Raw genomic sequence first — 17,267 nt, 5'->3', positions numbered from 1 at the left:
TCTAACCTGCGTGTCTCCCAACAGCTCCGCTGCGACGAGAAATCCCCGCTGAACGTGGGGCGAGGGGGAGGTGAGGCAGTCCTGGCTCTGGGGAGTGGAGAGCAGTGATGGATGAGTGTGGTACCTGGAAACGCAGAGCTATAACTCAAGATATGAAACTCTTCGTAGCCAAAGCCAGGGAGCGGAGGGCTCGGAGGAGCTCGGGGGGCTTTTGGCCGTGGAGATGTCCCCTGTGGAAGTGGCGTCAGTGGAGGCATCATTACACGCACAGCAAGGGCCATTAGAAAAAAGCACTGAAAGCTCGGTGCCTTCCCTAGGACACGTATGAACCCAACGGAGGGGAATAAAAGGAAAACCTGGCCGTGCCTCTGTCGCATGGGCAAACAGTGAGACACTGCAGATTGCGCCCCGGCCATGAAGCCGGCAGGCAGCACGGGCAGTAACCGTGTTATTTATGAGCTGCACTGTTAATTAACGGTGTGATGGGGCTGCCTCTCTGCTGACACCACCTTCAAAGCTGGAGTCGGTCCCTGGTTGTTCTCGTGCTGGCATCTGTTTGATGTCCCACCCTGACCATTGCCTTTCTTCTCTCTCTCCCTAGCATGGGTCGGCTCCTTGGCCATGGGCATGATTTTTTTCTGCTCCCCCATCGTCAGCATCTTCACCGACCGGATCGGCTGCAGGACCACGGCAGCCTCGGGAGCTGCCATCGCCTTCATCGGACTCCTCTCCAGCTCCTTCACCAAGTAAGGCTGCAGAGGGGCCATCCAGCTTTTCAGCGAGCTCCTCTTCCTCACTGTTCCCTCCAACCCCCCTGCCTACACATTGCTGCTGCCTTTTGGGGCAAAGCAGGTGGTTTCCATCCAGATGAGAGGTCTCCTGGCATCCCTACAGCCCACCGCAGCCCACGTGCGCACAGCCTGTTTCTCTCCAAATTGCACCAAGTTGCTCTTTTGTCCTCATATAACAAGAGAGTGAATTTTACCTGAGCAAGGGACTTTATTTTATGGGATTTCAGCCCCCAGGTCCTTCATTTGATCTTTAAAACAGGCAGCGAGAAGTTGGCGCGCCTCTTGCGGGCAGCTCCAAAGAGACACTCATAGACAGAACTGTTCTCCTTTGCAACCAGTTTCACATTTGGTACTGAAAGTAAATTAATGCTTAAAATAATATTTGATGGGTTATACCTGGCAAGAGGGAGTTTCCACGCAGGGCAGACAGGGAAGGGGACGCAGATGGGGTTTGGAGCAGTTTGTGCTGTTCCTGTGCTGGCTCGGGCATTTGCGGCAGCACAGGGCGATTGCTGCTCCTCGTTTTCCACGGCTGATCCCGTGCCATGAATTTCTGCTGGCAGGCGCTTGCCGATGTGCATTTGGATGGTATAACCGATTTGATGTGAGAATCTTTCCAACCCAAGACATTTGCATCTTTGTGGGAGCAAAAAGAGGTCACCTCTGGGGTCCTTTATGCGGCACTTGTTAAATGGAGTCTCAAAGGCACCGTGGAGACACCTTCCAAAGCATCATTTGCCCCTGTTTTTCTGAGTAAAAACATTGCTTTGGGTTGGATTTCAGTTAAAATCAATATTGTTTTAATTAAAATGCTTTAAGAAGGGGTTGGTTTTTTTTTTAAAGCAAATACACACTCGTTTCCCGGAGGGTGACTTGCCTGCGCTGTGCTCCTCCCTGCCCACCCTGCCTGCGCAGGGCAGAGGGACACCAGCTCCCTTCTACCCTGGTCAGTGAGACCCTCGTGCTCGCCCCAGCCCTGGTTCCCTGTGGATATGTGCCGTGCGATGGGTCCTCGAGTCCCCGGCTGTGGGAGACCCCATCACGCTGGGAGGGGGGAGGCAGCTTCTGAGCCTCCTGGCAAAGCCCCAGGGGCTGGGGCCGATTGCAGCCAGGGGATTTGGGATGCTGGAACCATCTCGGTCAGCAACACGGGCAGCGGCGTGGAAGGAACCACCCTCTGCGACTTCCTCCGCAGATGCCACCCCTTTGTATTTCAAAACATAATAGTAATCGGAGAAAGTGCAGCTGGTCCTGAAGGAAGGTATGCCCAGGCTCCTGGCAGTACAGATCACAGGCGCTTCCCATGTAATCTTGCTTTCTTTCTAATCAACGAAGCTTGGACTTCCCCCCCACATTGTAAAATGTTCGTGCAAAGAAAAAGAGCTCTTGGGACCACATCGCTGCCAGTGGCTTGTTGTGTTGGGCTTCAAAAAAAAATAAAATCAAACAGTACAGGCAGAGAGGAATATTATTTCCAGGAGAGCTCCAGAGCTGAAATCCCCGTTTCCTGCCTTCTCGCTCTTGGTTCACATTCCTTTGGCTGCCTTTTAAGGGAGGAAGGAGCCCCTTTGCAGCTGGACCATGGCCAGGGAAGCTGCCTTCTGCACAGCCGAGTCGGAGCTGGAGGAAGAGCAGCGGGGCTGCAGGATTTGGCGGCTCTCCATCTGGACGGCGAAGGCCGGTCCCAAAATTCGGAGCTAGCGGCTCCTGCTCACCCAGAACAATGGAGAAGTTTTTATTTTGTCCCCCTTGCCAGCTCCCCCAGCCGCAGCTGGAGATGACCCCCCCGGTGCCAGCTGGGCTATAGGCACCCGTGCAAAGGGAGCTGCTGTTGGGGAGCTGCTGCTGTAAAGGGAGAGGCAGCCTGGGGTTGGGGGGCTCGGGCAGGGCTGGAGCAAGGCTAAGCGACCCTTTGTCTCCTGGGTTCTCTAAAATGGGTTTGCTTTGTCCAAACAGAGGAGCAGCGGTTCCCAGCACTGCACCGAGCTGATCCAAAAACCCACTCAGCCTGCACAGCGGGAGCCCAGCACCCAGCCCATGCTCGGTGCCTCCTACTCTCAAAATATTGGGACTTTTGTATGAAAACCACTAAATAAACAAAATATGCTGAAAAGCAGAGCTCTGGGGAAGGCTGAAGTTTTCTGGATGGGGTCGAGGCAAGGGTTTTCCTCACTTTGCTGCCTTGCACCGGGGTGTCTCCTGCACCCATAAGCAGCTTGAGCCACCGCAGATCTTATGCGTCCTCAAGAAGTGAGAAATCCCAGTTGTGTTGAGACTTCAGGATTAAGGGGGATGTTTTAGCGTGAGGAACGGGAGATGGTGGCCAGTTCAGCAGGGCTGCCTTCATATGCCCCCTAATGCCTTCTCAGCCCTCCTCTTCTGCACCGTCAAGTGTTCTGTGGTGGGGTTTGAGTCCCTTTTCATCTGCCTCTCCTTCCCTTCCGCAATTTCTGCCCAGTTTCTCCTGCAGAGAGAAGTCCCCCAAACCTCTGCCAGCGGGGCTGAACCAGGGCCGTTCCCGCTGTGAGCTGTGAGAGGCGGCCGTTGGAGGGAGACCTCCTTGTCCCAGGAGATGTCGTTATCCATGGGAGACCTCGTTATCCGAGGGAGACGATGCTGTCCTTCCCACCGGAGAGCAGCTGGGCGGGAAATCCTGGCTAAGAAGCGTGGCTGAAAGGAGCCCCTGCTCATGCAGGGGTGTCTTAGCGTCAATGGGGAGCAGATGGGAACCGTGGCATTTGTCTCCACTTATCCAACTCGTCAGCTTAGCTGCAGTACCAAAGCTGGTGTGACCCAGCTGAGATGGCCAGGGCTGGTGCGTGGGAGGTCGGAGACAGCCTGCATAGCCCAGCTGCTTGCCTGGCTTCTGCGGAGGGGGTTTCTGATGTGGCTTCGTTCTGGAGTAGCTGGAAATTGCCTTTCGTGACAGTCATTTGTCTTTGAGCCGTTGGGTACAGCAAGCACGTTCTGCTTTCTGCTTGGCTAGCTAAAGAGATGAGAGTGTAATGGAAGAAATTATGTGCTTGTACATGTTTTCTCAACTTCAAACAGCTCCGTTAGATCTGGGCTGCTGTCTTCTCGCTTGCTTCGTGAGCAGCGCTCAGTATTCACATGAGTCGGTCTGAGTCTTGGAGAAAAGACCCCGTTTGTGCAGACCGCTTGCCCGGTGAGCTGCCCGAACCTTTCCCTGCGCTCTCCTCCCGTGCAGTATTTCGTGGCAGGCTTTTGCAGCCGAATGTATTGCATGGGAATGAAGAAAAAAAAATCCTTCATCTGGAGAGAAACACAAGGGGTTATTTGCACCGCCTCACTTTAGGCTCCTTTCTCAGCTGCGTCTGTTGGGAAAACCAGGCTGGCAATTGGGAAACGGCTCCTTCCAAGGGCTCTCAGGACTTTCCGCCCGTTCTGTAGAGCAGCCACTTCGCTCCCTCCTCAAGTGCAGCCACCAATGTAAGGTACAAATGAGATCTATAAACTGTCTAATTGAAGGTCCCAGAGGAGCTTAAAGAAGAAGAACTTAATTAACCAGCCTGGAGCCTGGGCAGAAATGCAGTGTTCCCTTCCTAAGTGCCTAATAACCAGCAGGGTTGGTGCCTTCTGCTTTCAAGCACTGGGTGCAGAATGTTTTCAATTAGTCCTTCCAGTGGAAAAAAAAAAAGATTTCTAGCTAAAAATAACCCACCCTGCCTACCTTAGAAAATCTTGCTTTCTGTAATTTAAAAACCATTCAAGTTAGGTCAGCTTCCCAAGGAGGGCGGGTTGGCTGCTGCCTTCTCCTCTTTGCAGAAAGGACTCACCAGCTAGACTTCATTTTCCTGAAGATTTAACGTGCCAGCTGTGAAATGAGGATAATCCTTGCTTTGGCTAGGGAATAAGCTCCTCAAGGTCAGAGTGTCTGTGTAGCACCTGCAATATGTGAGACCTGGGTCTTGACTCCAGGTTTTCCAGGACCACGGTGGAGAAGGCTTCCTTACCTCTGCGTAACGTAACCACCTCGATGTGATTTTTCCCCACTAGGTCTCTGGAAGTTCGTTATTTCACGTATGGGATCCTCTTCGGCTGCGGCAGCTCCTTCGCCTTCCAGCCCTCGCTGGTCATTCTTGGTCACTACTTCAAGCGCCGCCTTGGCTTGGCCAACGGGGTTGTGGCCGGCGGCAGCTGCCTCATCTCCGTGCCGCTCCCCTTCTTCCTGAAGATGGTCGGGAAGGCCATTGGGCTGGCGCATACTTTCCAAGTACTCAGTGCCTTAATGCTCATCCAGATATTCCTGTCCCTCACCTATCGGCCCATCTTGCCGCCTTCTTGTGACTCTCAGCACGATGGGCAGGACAAGCTGGGCAGCCGGAGCATGCGGCAGCAGTGCTGGTCCCAGACGCGCAAGTATTTCAACTTGAGGGTTTTCCGGAGAAAGACCTATCGGATTTGGGCCTTTGGGATCGCTACTGCTGTCCTGGGATATCTTGTACCTTACATGAACCTGGTAAGAGCCTTGGCCGGGACCGGAAGGGCAGGGAGGTCCCTTTGCTCCTTCGTGAAAGGGCTCCTCTGTGCAAGCGAGGAGGAGGTGGGAAGGTGGAGATGGGCAGTAGGGACAGGGCCACCAAAAGCCTCAAAGCTAAGAAACTGCTGCAGGCATGTCCTGTAAACAGGAATAGTGATGGGAGAAGACAGCTTTTTAACGTTCCTATGTGTCCTCTGCGCCAGGGTGGGCAGAGCGGTCGCTTCCCGCAGCTCCCAAGGACAAGCACCGGTAGCAGGAGAGGAGGGGGCTGTTGGGTTTGGGGTGGGCGGAGGTGGTGCGTGCAGGTCAGTGTGGTGCGGACACGAGGGTCACACAACCACCCCCAAAGCCATGAGCCCTCTGCGGGAAGTCTCGTCCCTTTCGGGGATATGAGAGGGATTAACTTACTGAGGATTCATGTCCTTCCCTCCATCCTAGGTGAAATACGTGGAGAAGCGATTTCAAGAAACCAAAAAGGACTGGATCCTCCCGGTTTGCCTCGGAGCCATGTCAGGGCTGGGGCGCTTGGTTTCAGGCCGCATTGGCGACTGCATTCCCGGGCTGAAGAAGATTTACCTGCAGGTACGTTGTGTCCAACCCTGCACGCAGCTGCTGGCTAACCCCTGCGGGTCAGGGGATAGCATCTCGACATCAGTATCGACACTCTGCTTAACAACTGTCAACCGCAGATCGCAAATCCTTTACCGACCCTTACCTAACACCCTCGTCTGCTGTTAGGGAAGAAAATTTATTATAGAAAGGTGTACAGAGGAGTTACACGCTTGACCTGAGGTCTCGGTGTCTGTTCAGCAATCCAACTCTGTGGTCCTCTTTAGCAATCAAACTCTTCCCAAACTGCTGGACACCCTCTCACCTTCTTGTGATTTTTGAAAAACAAACTGCTGAAATCTAGCAGCTAATCCAGAAGATAATCCTTCCTAAAGCTTCTTAAAAGGTTATTCTTAAGGGCCTCTCTGAGACGAGAGCAGAAGATAGATGGCATTTCTGGGTCCAGAGGAGGGGGCAATGTCGTTGACCTGTTCAGTGTCATCTTCGTGACGCTTCCTGCTGCCCACCCCCACTCATCCCGCACCCCAATGACATGCCCACTTTTGTCTCCCCAGGTTGCGTCCTTCGTGCTGTTTGGCATCCTGTGCATGATGATCCCCCAGTGCCAAGGGTTCGAGGGCGTCATTGTCATCTGCCTCTTTCTTGGCCTTTGCGATGGCTTCTTCACCACCATCATGGCCCCCATCGCCTTCGAGCTGGTGGGGCCCATGCAGGCGTCCCAGGCCATAGGGTACCTCATGGGGCTGATGGCTGTGCCCATGACTGCGGGTACGCCGATAGCAGGTTGGTAGCACCGCGGTGCCGGACCTGGACCCAGCTGTTGGGAGGGAGCAGATGCCTGTAGCGGCTTTCACCCACGGTGATATTTTGGTGGGAGACCAGCCATACGGTTTTGAATTTTCTGGTTTATCGTGTCGCATGGGGGTTGAAGTACGGGTGTCGCATCACTCCATGCTCTGTCCTGTAGCATCTCAGGGCCTTTCTCCAGCCTGATGAAAGGTAACCAGCGGGGGAACAGTGAGAGCAACCCAAGATCACATTAACTGATTTCTGTTTGAAGCTGAGCTAAAAATTGGCAGATATTAGTTTTCTTTAAGTCCTTTTAGATATCTGGGGACTGATTGCTAATCGGTAAGTTCAGCCCCTGGATTGCTGAATCAAAGGTAGAGATGGAGACACCCAAGCCTCTGTCTGCCCAAGGCTTGGGTATGTGTTTAAGCATAGTAATAACCACAACGTCCTTAACAGCGAGCACTTTGCCAAAGCTGGCCCTTGAACAGCAGAACGTCTGTCTGCATCAGCAATCGCTAAGCTAAAGCTGTATAAGCACCTCTGATCTTCCTGCTTCTGGCAGCAAAATTCAGTTTAACCGCGCCCTGGTGAAGGGAGGTGGGGGTTGCAGACATCTCGCTGTTAGGGTGCTGCTGCGGGACCCCCTGCGTCGGGCTCGCGGGGCACAGGGCTGGGTGAAGGGGCTCATTTCATGGGCGTAATCCCCAGGCAAGTGTCTACGCAGGAGAAAACTCAGAGGGATTTTTCCAGTGCCGATACAAGGCAATGCGTTGTTCTCCAAGGATGCCTGGCTGTGTCAGAACTTGCTGAACTAACAAGTGCAGAGCCTCATTGGTTTTTAAGGGGTCGGTTATTGTCTGTAACTGGCAGCGTGCATTTTTCAGCTGCCATCCCCATGTAGATAAAAATATCCGTAAGCAAAGCAGGGCTTCTAGATCGAGGCAATCTGCAGAGGAACAGCCCCTGCCCACTTTTCCTATTGCCTCCTGGCCGGCAAGGTGTGAGGAAGACCCACCTGAAATGTTTGGTTGTTTAACACCGTCTCAGCTTGCATTTGGGATTGTTCGGGATGTGTCTGATTGTGTCCTGTTCTGGTGAAATAGGAAGGATGGCTGAGGCTTTCCTTCTTGGCTTCCTTGCTACGCAAAGTTGGCTGCGCACATCCTTTAATCCAGGGCATAAAAACTCCAAGGAATGCAATAGAAAAAAAAAGATTCTTTTAAACATCCCAATCTCCCCAAATCTGGTGGTTGAAGCAAACTGCAGCTCTCACTCGAGGGAGGAGACAAGTCGGTCATTAGACTGAGGTGGCTATAACCGCCGCTGTTGTTCTCTTTCAGGATACCTCAATGATTATTTTGAGAATTACGACGCAGCCTTTTATTTTGCCGGAGTCCCTCCCATCATCGGTGGCTTGGTGCTCTCCATCGTCCCGCTGGTCCATCAGAGGATGCTGAAGAAGCAGCGCCTGGATTCCGGCAAAGACAAGATGCTGGTCTCGGAGACGGTGGTGAACGGGGAGCTGCTGCCGGGCTGTCCTGCCTCCGAAGCACACATGTAACGCCTCCGCTCTGCGGCACTCAGCCGCACCAGCAGCCTCTCCATAGCCCAAGCACAGGCCCTTTTCTAGACGGACCATAATTCTCAATGATTGCAGATGCACTATGTTTGTAAAGGAAAAAAAAAAAACACACAAAAAGTTCTTCTAGTTAATGGCTTTTAACTAGCAGAAACGCTCATTTTTGGGACAGTTTTGATTTCAAGGCCGCCTTTTTTTTTTTTTTTTTTTCCTCTAACCATTTTTCTAAGGAGAACTCTCACCAGGATTCAAACTTGATCTATCTCCCGCTCCTCTCCCTGGTTTTCTGTACGTCACAACAGAGGTTTACAGCTAATAAATGCCTTTTTAAAGCAGGCCACAGATGGAGCTTGATGAACCTTGCAGCTATCCATCCTTCTCCTCTGGTGCCACGTCCAGGCGAGACAGCCCCGTCCCCGTCCAGCGCCACAGGCTGTTTTGGAGCCAGCAGATCTGAAGGAGGAAACACTGCTTTAGTCCAATGCACAAACCAAATAAATGGTCGGCGAGTCCCGCTTTAATCTTCTTCTCTCCTCCTTTTCCGCTGCTCTCCCATGCACGCAGGGAGCTGCAGCTGGGACGATGGGGAGCTCGGCCGGCTCCGGTCCTGCCGCCCTCATCGAACGGAGCCACACAGGAGCAACACCTTCCTGCAAAATATGCCTTAAAAACGCATGGACAAGACCATCAGGTCCCTTGGCCACTTTCCATCTCTGTTTTCTCGCCCAGCGACTAATGATTGGGTTTTTGAGGTGCAAAAGAGAGGGGCAGCTCCCAGCGCAGCCCACGGCGGCTGGCTCTGCCAAGGCGAAAACCGCGGGCAAGCCGCCAAGACGGGCATTTCGGAGGCGTCGAGGCATGCAGGGTCGGGACAGAGCCCCGTGTGTCATGGGTCCGCTCCGTGCCGGGAGGCGGCTTCCCTGCGCTCAGGGATGCGGGGATGCAGCCGGCTTGGGGCACAGTGTCCCACTGCTCTGTTTTGGGGCCGGTTGTGTATTATGCAGCAATAACCACGAGTCAGTATTGCCAGGGGAAGCCCGGTGTTTCCAAAGGGTTTAAAAGCCCTGGCAGTGTTTAACTCGTAACCCGTGCATTGCCGTGCGGAGCCAGTGCAGGGTCAGTGCCGTCCCCGGGGGGGGAGAGGGAGAGAGCTCCAGAAAATAGCACAGCCCACCACAGAGCAAAGGCTCAGCCTTGTGTAGAAATTCGTCATCTCCAGGCATCGCTAATGAGCGTGGCACGGTGCAAGGGAAGTCCTCCTGCCCCGGTGGGTCCCCGTGCGAATGAGGTGCCGGCTGGGCCCGGGGTACCTTTTCCTGGGAATAATAACCCAGGAGCGAGCAAGAAACAGAGCTTGCATTTATCCTGGCTGCAAACCCATCCTTCATTGGATTTTCGTTTTATTCACCTGCCATTAAAAAATGAGAAGCCGAAAGAGGGACGTGTGCCGTGGGACTCATCCCCCAGTCCCTGGGCAAGCGTGGGGGTTTGTAACACCAAGACAAATCTTTGCTGTGGAAACTCGGTTTCAGTGGAGGCCCCCTCCCGCGGGCAGCGACGGGACCTTTGTATATAGGCTCAGGATCCTGCATGCCCCTCTGGCCCTGTTTTTAATCCGTGTTGGCTAATGCATTATAAGGTCTTGTGGTCTTGTGGCCCTTCTGTCCCCGTACGAGCTGGAAAATTAACTGGTGTGTTGTGACGTGTCTGTTTATGACTATAAAACGAGATGTCCGTTTGTCTCTTTCTTCGATACACTTTTCCGTGACTGTTATTACCCTTGCCCGTATCGCATCATCTGCGACGGCTCTGCTGAGCCATCGCTTGGTTTAGGAAGCCGCGGGAGGCAGCAGGAGCCGCATCGGAAGGCAGGGCTTGCATACACCCGTGCACCGGGGAGAGCCGAACCACGGTGCCCTAGCTCTGGCGCTGGTGGGCTCTACCAGGCTTCGCCTAGGGCAAGGCATTAAAGCGACACTTTCCAGGTGGGAGCGTTGGCAGTGGGGCATCTTCAAAGCCGTCTCACAGCAGAAGGAAAGAAATACATTGCATTGTAACTCCTCTTGTGAGTTTTGGGGCTTTTATTCACATCGGAGTTTGAAGAAGTTCTTTAAATCGTATTTTTGACCTTGATGCCCCCTGAAGAAGAGCTTATGAGGGATTTAAATTCAAGAAGTAGCTTCTTCAGACCAAGAAGAGGACGAGCAGAGCTGCCTCAAAGCCCCGTCTGGCCTGAGCGAGCGGCCGCACGGCAGAGCACACTGCTGGCTGCACCCAGCTTTGCACGAGGCTTCGCGGCAGTAAAACGTCTCTGGCTCATAAGGCAATTTATGGTTCAAATCCCAAATTTCTACAGATTTCCACTTTCCTTAAATGGTCCGCCTGCCTGCAAAGGTCTTTGCCCCGGGAGGAGCCTGCACTCGGTGCAATGGGTGCTTAACGCTGCAGCGGCATCTGACCAGCTCTGTGTCAGCTGGGAGCCAGCTTTTTTCCCAGGAGGGATGGTGGTACCCACGGTCATCCCCCCTAAATTTTGGTCTTTGCCCACGGCTCTTATTATCTACCCTCTAGGAGATTTCGAGTGATGAGGCACATTCACAGGCCACCCGAGTTTGGCTGAAAGAATCCATCCCTCATCCTACCCCGGACCCGTGTCTGGTACCAACCCCCTAAACCCCCCCTCGGCATCTTTGTCGGCTCGAGATCCTGCCTTTGGTCAAGACGAGGCAAATTCTGCAGCGGGGAAGGCACGTTTGAGCAACAGCAATGAAAGGTCCGCCTCGTCTGCAAACACAGATGGGAACGGGAAGGGCAAAGGTTGGAGTAGTCTGTCAACATAAAGGGGAGTATTTTGGGGCTTGTTTGTCAGCTGAATGCTGCTGCTGTGCGTCTAGTTTGTCCCCCGAGTATCGGGCAGCTTGCAAGAATTTTTGCAGACTTGTGGCATGTGAGAGGTGGGATTGTAGCTATCTGAGCATATACAGGGAAAAATATAAACAGGGAAAAATTGCATTGGTCTCCAAAACATCCCTTTAGCCTGTTCTAGTCCGGTGCTGTGACGCCAAATAGGTCCCTACCTGTTGCAAAAAGCTTCATCCTAAAACCTCTCCTGTTTCTTCCCTTCAGGATCTTCTCGTCCTGGCCCGGCGCACCCGTGGCCTCCTCCGGGCGGGCGAGAGCTGAACGGGAGGCAGCGTTCATGGCGAAAACTACCTTTTACTCAGTTTTCTAATTAAAAAAAAACCAACCCAAACTTCTCCCTCCCCTGCGAGTGCCGGGCTGTGATTCCTGCCCCGCTCCCTTGCTCCGGGAGGGAAAGGTGGAGCCCAAGACTCCGGGCTTGGCTGTTTTCGGGAGCCAGCGAGGGCACGGGAGCTGGTCGAGTCCCTCGGGGATGGGAAGGGGGTGGAAGGGAGCGGGGAGGGAGCAGCTTCGCTCCGTGCCCGGGGTGTTTGGAGAGCTGCACAGCCTTATGTAAGTGTACAACAAGCACGGGACATGTCCCAGCAGCGCCCTGCTCGGGGCTTGGCTGGGGCCGCCTTTCTAAATCTTTAGCTTGAGGGTGTTCAAAAGCAAGTTATTGTCTTTTCTTCTTTTTTTCTTTTTTCTTTTTTTTTTTTTTGCTGCTACAGAGCGAGGCACCGGGTTTAACTCCTCTCACTCTGGCTGAGGGATGGAGCGGGACAGCCGAGCTGGAAGGGTTCAGGGGGTGGTTGTGTTTTCAGCCTTTCAGGGCTGTCCCGGCCATGGGAAGGCTGGCAGGGCAGCGGCTGCGGGAGCTGCCCGGGAAGTGCCATGATTCATGGCTTAGAGCTTTTTCGAGCTGTGAAAGGAAACTGGAACCATCTGCAGGAGCTGCTCCATTGCAGCATGCCCTGCCCTGAGGTGCTGTGGCCAGGGAAAGACGCATTTCTAAGTCACACAGCTTAAATTTAACGAATTCTGGCTACGCATTGGCTGGGGTTGAGGTTTCCTAACATTTCCCTACTGTGAGAGCTGCGGGAAGGCCACATCCTAATTGCCATCAAAGCTTGAGGGCTTTTGCAGGTCTGCTGCGGTACCGTGGGGTTTGGGGACCCCCAGTTTCAAGACGTTTTGGCTCTGCCTCCCACCGTCATGGTGGTTTGGGGCTGCCACTTCGGCCACGCCGGCGGTTGAGGGGGTTCGTAGCCCTCCGGGCTGAGCTGCCTGGTCTGGAGGAGCTGGGCGAGGGAGGTGGCCTGCAGCTGGGCACGGGCATTCCTGCCCTTCGTGCGTGACAGTGCCACAGGAGGGTTTTTGCAGGGGGCTTTTGCGCGAGGGTCTCGTCTGGCGTTGGTTCGTCGGTGCTAAGAGCGATGTGCTCTGGGCAGTCTGATTTTGGTGCTGAGGATCTCATCTACGCTTGCTCGGATCGCTCCGGTTCAGCATCTGGGGAGGCTTAGGGTGGATTTTTAACCCTGGCTGACATCTGCATCTATATGTGGCCATACAGTCCTCAGAGTAACAACCTGCATAAAGGGGAACTTGGACCAAATCCTCTGGACGCAGAGGGGGACAGATCCAGCTGAGACCCTTGCTGTGCCTCCATCCTTCACTGCAAACCGTTACCTGGCTTTCACATGCCTCTGTACCCAAAAGAGCTTTGTTTGGGGGTTACCTTGGTTATTTTAGCTTCAATAATTTTCTTGCTGGCAGAATTTGCCTCTCCTTATCCAGCTGGAAGCAGAAAACTGGAATGACTTTGAAAGCCCCGGCTCCTTTGCCAAGGCAAGCGGGGCAGCCCCTTCCTGCCGCTGGAGCCGCTGCCTTTCTGCCACAAAAACCCGCACTCGGGCAGCCCTTTCAGGCGCTTTTGTTTAAATCTCAGCCGCCCTTGTAACCTTCGGGGAGAATGATGTGATTAACAAATGCTCCTTAAATACTCCACCAACGTCCTCTGCGTAACACCGGGCTGGCACCGTAGAGGGGCTCCACGGGCAAGGAATGAACCGAAATGAAGCTGTTTCCCTTCTTTTTGAGAGCCCTTGGAAGGAAAGCCGACGTGGGGATGGATGGAGCTGCCATCCCCGGTCAGCTCTGAGCGGGCTTTGCGGCTGAGCCCCGGGACCGGCTGCAGTGGTGACCCTCCCCATGGCCGGGGGGTGAGCGTGGCTCTGGGCTCTTTATCAGCTTGGCACGGCGAGGTTATCTCTGGGCTTTGGCGGGCTCATCCTGTTTTGTTGTTTTATTTTTGCAAATGTTGCAATGCCCTTCGTGCTCCCACCAAGGACGGACGCCGCGAGTGCCGTCGCGTCTCCTCTTCCCACTGCAGCCGTGCCACCACGGCGGCAAAACGCTGGCACCGCCGATCGCGGGCGCAGGGCTTGGGTCCCCGCTCCTGGCAGAGGCAAGGCCGGAGAGGAAAGACACAGAGTCCTTCCCATTTTCTGCAAAACACGGCTTTGGAAGGAGGTTTTGTACCTCCAAAGTTTCTCCTCTTTTTGTAACATACTTCCCAACGCTCACCCTACGTCCACCTCTGACCGTCTAGGCAAGCGTAGCGCTTAACCGTAGCGTTAGAGGCAAGACTTAGTGTCTATTTTACTAAGGAATGAAGCTTTTTTTTTTTTGTACATTTTTAATCGTGGCGTGTAAGACGAGTTGTTTACTGGAGCAGGTTTTTGCGTAGCGTTGATGCTCCGCTTCTGGTCAGTGACGGCCAGATTGCCTGAATGCAGTTGGGTTTTTGGCTGCCGAGTGCATTCAACCCAATCGTTTCGGAAAAGGACACGACTTCTCGAGGCCTGAACTTTCCCAGCATATCCTGTTTCAGCCATTTGAACCCGTTACAGCAGGAGACAGAATGTTTTTGGGGAGGCTGAGGGCAATTAGGAAATTACCCTGCTCTCCCTCCCCTGCCCTGAAATCCAGCAGGACGAAACCAAATATTTGCTTTCGGATGGGTGGATTTTGGAGCCGACTCCACATAAGAGCACCGGGGCGGAGGCTTGAATTTTGGCCATGTCGGGTAGCTCATGAGACAGCTTGTTTTTAAAGCAGGACCTCCGAGCCTGCTGCCATCACCCGCCGTTAGCGGATCCCGATGCCGTGCCTTTCTCCAGCCCCGCTGCTGGCCGGGGCCGTCGCGGTCGGCGTTAGCTCCATCGCTGATGGAAAAAAAAATCCTGCCCACAGGTTTTCGGGGAGGGATGCATTGCTTTGCCCTGCTGATGTCCTGGTAACGCTCACCCTCGTGGTGTCTGTACCCACTAGAAAGGCTCAGTAAAAGGCCACAAGCACCGTTGGTAGCTTCGCAACCCCTTTTTTTTTTTCCGAACCGGGTCCTGCGAGGTGCCTGGGGCTGCTGGGCGCCCTGGGCAGCCCTGCAGAGCCGGCGGCCTGAAAGCAGCCGCTCAATTCGATGCAGAAGTCAGACCCTGAAGTCTAAAATTATTCCTTTTTTTTTTTTTTTGACATCTGCTCCTTGTAAACAATTTATATTCCCTTAAAATTTTGTATCTGGAAGTAAAGTATTTGAATGTGTGTCTTAAAAGTATGACTATCGTTTCAAAATGTGAATTTCTGATTGTTGGTATACAGAAAAAAAAACAACCTACCCCATATTAGCACATTTTTGTAATTAATGTTTTATGAATGTTGTTTAAAAAATTGTGTAGAATAAAACCAGTTTAAAAAGAAAAGGGGTCCGTGCCTGTGTCTCGCCAGGTTTCCTCTCCCCGTGGCCCGTCGCGGGCACGGGTCCCCCGGCAGCTTTCCTGGCTGCTGCCGACCCTCCGCCCGGTGCCTGCCCCAAATGTCAAAAGAAAAGGGGCTGGAGAGTTGGCAGCTTAACACGGGAATTATTTTTACCAAGTCTTTCATACACCTTGAGGAGAGGCTGTGCCGAGGTCCTGGTACCTGACGGGGGAGAAGAGGTTCCTGATGCGAGGCAGAAGGGTGAAAGCTGGAGGTGGTGTCGGTGGGTGGAGGATGGTCCTTGTCCCACCCGAGGCATCAAAACCTAAAAATAACAAAGAAAGAAATCCCTGAGAGCATCTCGGTGCCCAGACTGGTGTCAGCGCTCGGGGTGAGCCCCCAGCGACCCGGACGGGTTCCCCCCATTCCCACGGGCACAGCTTTGGGTCGGGCTTTTACCAACCAGCATCTTGGCTCGCCGGCGGCTTTGCTCCGTGGCCGCTCTCACACAGGGTCAGCACCAGGGCTTTTTAAAAAATTATTAGTAGTACTATTTCTTCCTTTTGGCAGCGGTTTGGGGGCATGGTGAGGCCTTCTGCATGTTAGCGCTGGTCACGGGAGAGCTCATGTTTTTTTGTCAATAAGAGCAGTCATGGGAGGGTTGAGGGCGGGAAAGACCAGGGGTGATTATTCATAAGTGAGGTTACAGCGGCTGTGAGATACTGAAAACAAGGCTTTTATCAAGGGCTTTCTATTAATGATTTGTTTATGCTAGGTGCTTTAATTGACATTAGATGAAAGCTGACATACGCATTCGTTTTCTATAGCTCAGGTGTTGTTTTTTTTTTTACTGTGCATTTCAACCCTTTTTCAAGTTTAAATAGTAGTTAAAAAAAAAACCAAAAAAACCAACAAACCACAAGGAGATAAGAGATGGTAGAGATTCAAAGGGAATGAGACTATGGCAACGAGCTCCTCTGGAGGACTTCGTGCGGTGCGTGCAGGGACAGAGCAAGGAGAGGTAACGCTGCAGCCCGCTCCCGGGAGCGGAAAGCACCGTGCGAACACGCGGAGCTGCATTTCATTTACAGGTAGCAAAACAAGCGATGCTAGCCTAATATTACAACGATCTTCTTGCGATGGCCGCAAATTTGAGGGGGGGACTTGAGAAGGTGCTGGGGGGGGGTGTGATAAAAGCGGGCTGCACACCCATGGGGCCACCCAGAGAGGCAATGAGGGGGCCCTGCCCAGCTGCTCCCAGCCCCCCCGGGAGCATCAGCTCATCACAGCCCGACTCCACAAGCTCCAGCTAAATAAATATATACATACTTATATATCTCTCTCCATAGGTGTGTTTGTGCACGTGCCCACTGGGAATCCCCGCTCAGCCTCGCTGCTGGCTGAGCCCAGGGCACGGAGCAGCAGCAGCCGCCTCCCCCTGCTCTGCCAGGCTGCAGGATCTGGCCCGAATACATGGAAAGTTGAAAAAGTGGGGAAAAAAAGGTATTTTGGATCAGAGCAAAACCCTGAGTTTTTCAGTAGAAGGGCTGCAAACTAGAAAAGAGCAAACCAAACAACAACAAAAGGATGTTTTCATTACTATAACACAATAGTTAAGTCTTTATGTATCTATTCCTACATTAAAATTGAAATATCATGGATTAAACCAAGCTGATTATATACAATAGTTCACATTTGTACTTACAAAATGCAAAATTTACATGTATGTTTTATATATTAAGTATGAACCGCATGTCGATGTTTTATACTAGTTTAATAGTCATGAATTACATACATGTTTTAGATATAGATATGTGAATGGCATATATGATATCTATAGTTACATTTAGTTGGGTTTTTTTAATTTATACATATATATACACATACTATAGTGTATATTTTTATATATATATGTGGTGTGCGTACACGCTGCCATTGGGCGAGGCTGGCCGTCTGCAAGTGGTTAATGGGCATTCGGAGGCCGTGGGCGCGTGCTGTGCCCAGCCGCTCCTCTGCTCCTCTCCCCGCGGGCTCTGGGCTGGGCTTGTTTTCTTTCATTGTCTTCTTCTCCATCTGTTTTCTTTTTGCAGGACTTAAATAGTATAATCCTTCAAAAAAAAAAAAAAAAAGCACCAAAGGAAAAATACCCCATCTGCAAGTGCCTTTGAAGGACGTGAAGGATGCACCGATGAGTGGCAGAAGCTTTTTTGTTTTTTTTCATCATCTCTGCCTCTAAATGCAAATCTTTCCTAGAGCCGTTGCTTTGCTGTCATTATTTAAAGCAATAATTTGGAAAAGATCTCTTCCCAGGGCTGCTGGGGCTGTTGCTCAGGCAGCTGCGGAGGGCATCGAGCCGGGGCGGCCGCAGGACCCTCAG

The 17,267-nt window shown here is 52.7% G+C and overlaps 1 protein-coding gene across 1 annotated transcript in view; it reads left to right on the top strand.

The window, feature by feature from the left end:
• Positions 1-9,986, top strand: part of SLC16A2 (solute carrier family 16 member 2) — a 36,108-nt gene extending 26,122 nt beyond the window's left edge. Inside the window, exons 2-6 of the mRNA XM_072876884.1 lie at positions 602-746; positions 4,809-5,271; positions 5,731-5,874; positions 6,417-6,645; positions 7,995-9,986. Coding sequence (XP_072732985.1) covers positions 602-746; positions 4,809-5,271; positions 5,731-5,874; positions 6,417-6,645; positions 7,995-8,215 — 1,202 coding nt within the window. The 3' untranslated portion in view covers positions 8,216-9,986. The remainder of the gene's footprint in view (positions 1-601; positions 747-4,808; positions 5,272-5,730; positions 5,875-6,416; positions 6,646-7,994) is intronic.
• Positions 9,987-17,267: the final 7,281 nt, after the last annotated feature.

This window comes from Ciconia boyciana, chromosome 12 (genome assembly GCF_034638445.1).
Source record: "Ciconia boyciana chromosome 12, ASM3463844v1, whole genome shotgun sequence".
In the NCBI taxonomy this organism is placed as follows: Eukaryota; Metazoa; Chordata; class Aves; order Ciconiiformes; family Ciconiidae; genus Ciconia; species Ciconia boyciana.
The sequence above is the reverse complement of the archived record's forward strand: the minus strand, read 5'-3'. Positions and strand labels throughout refer to the sequence as shown.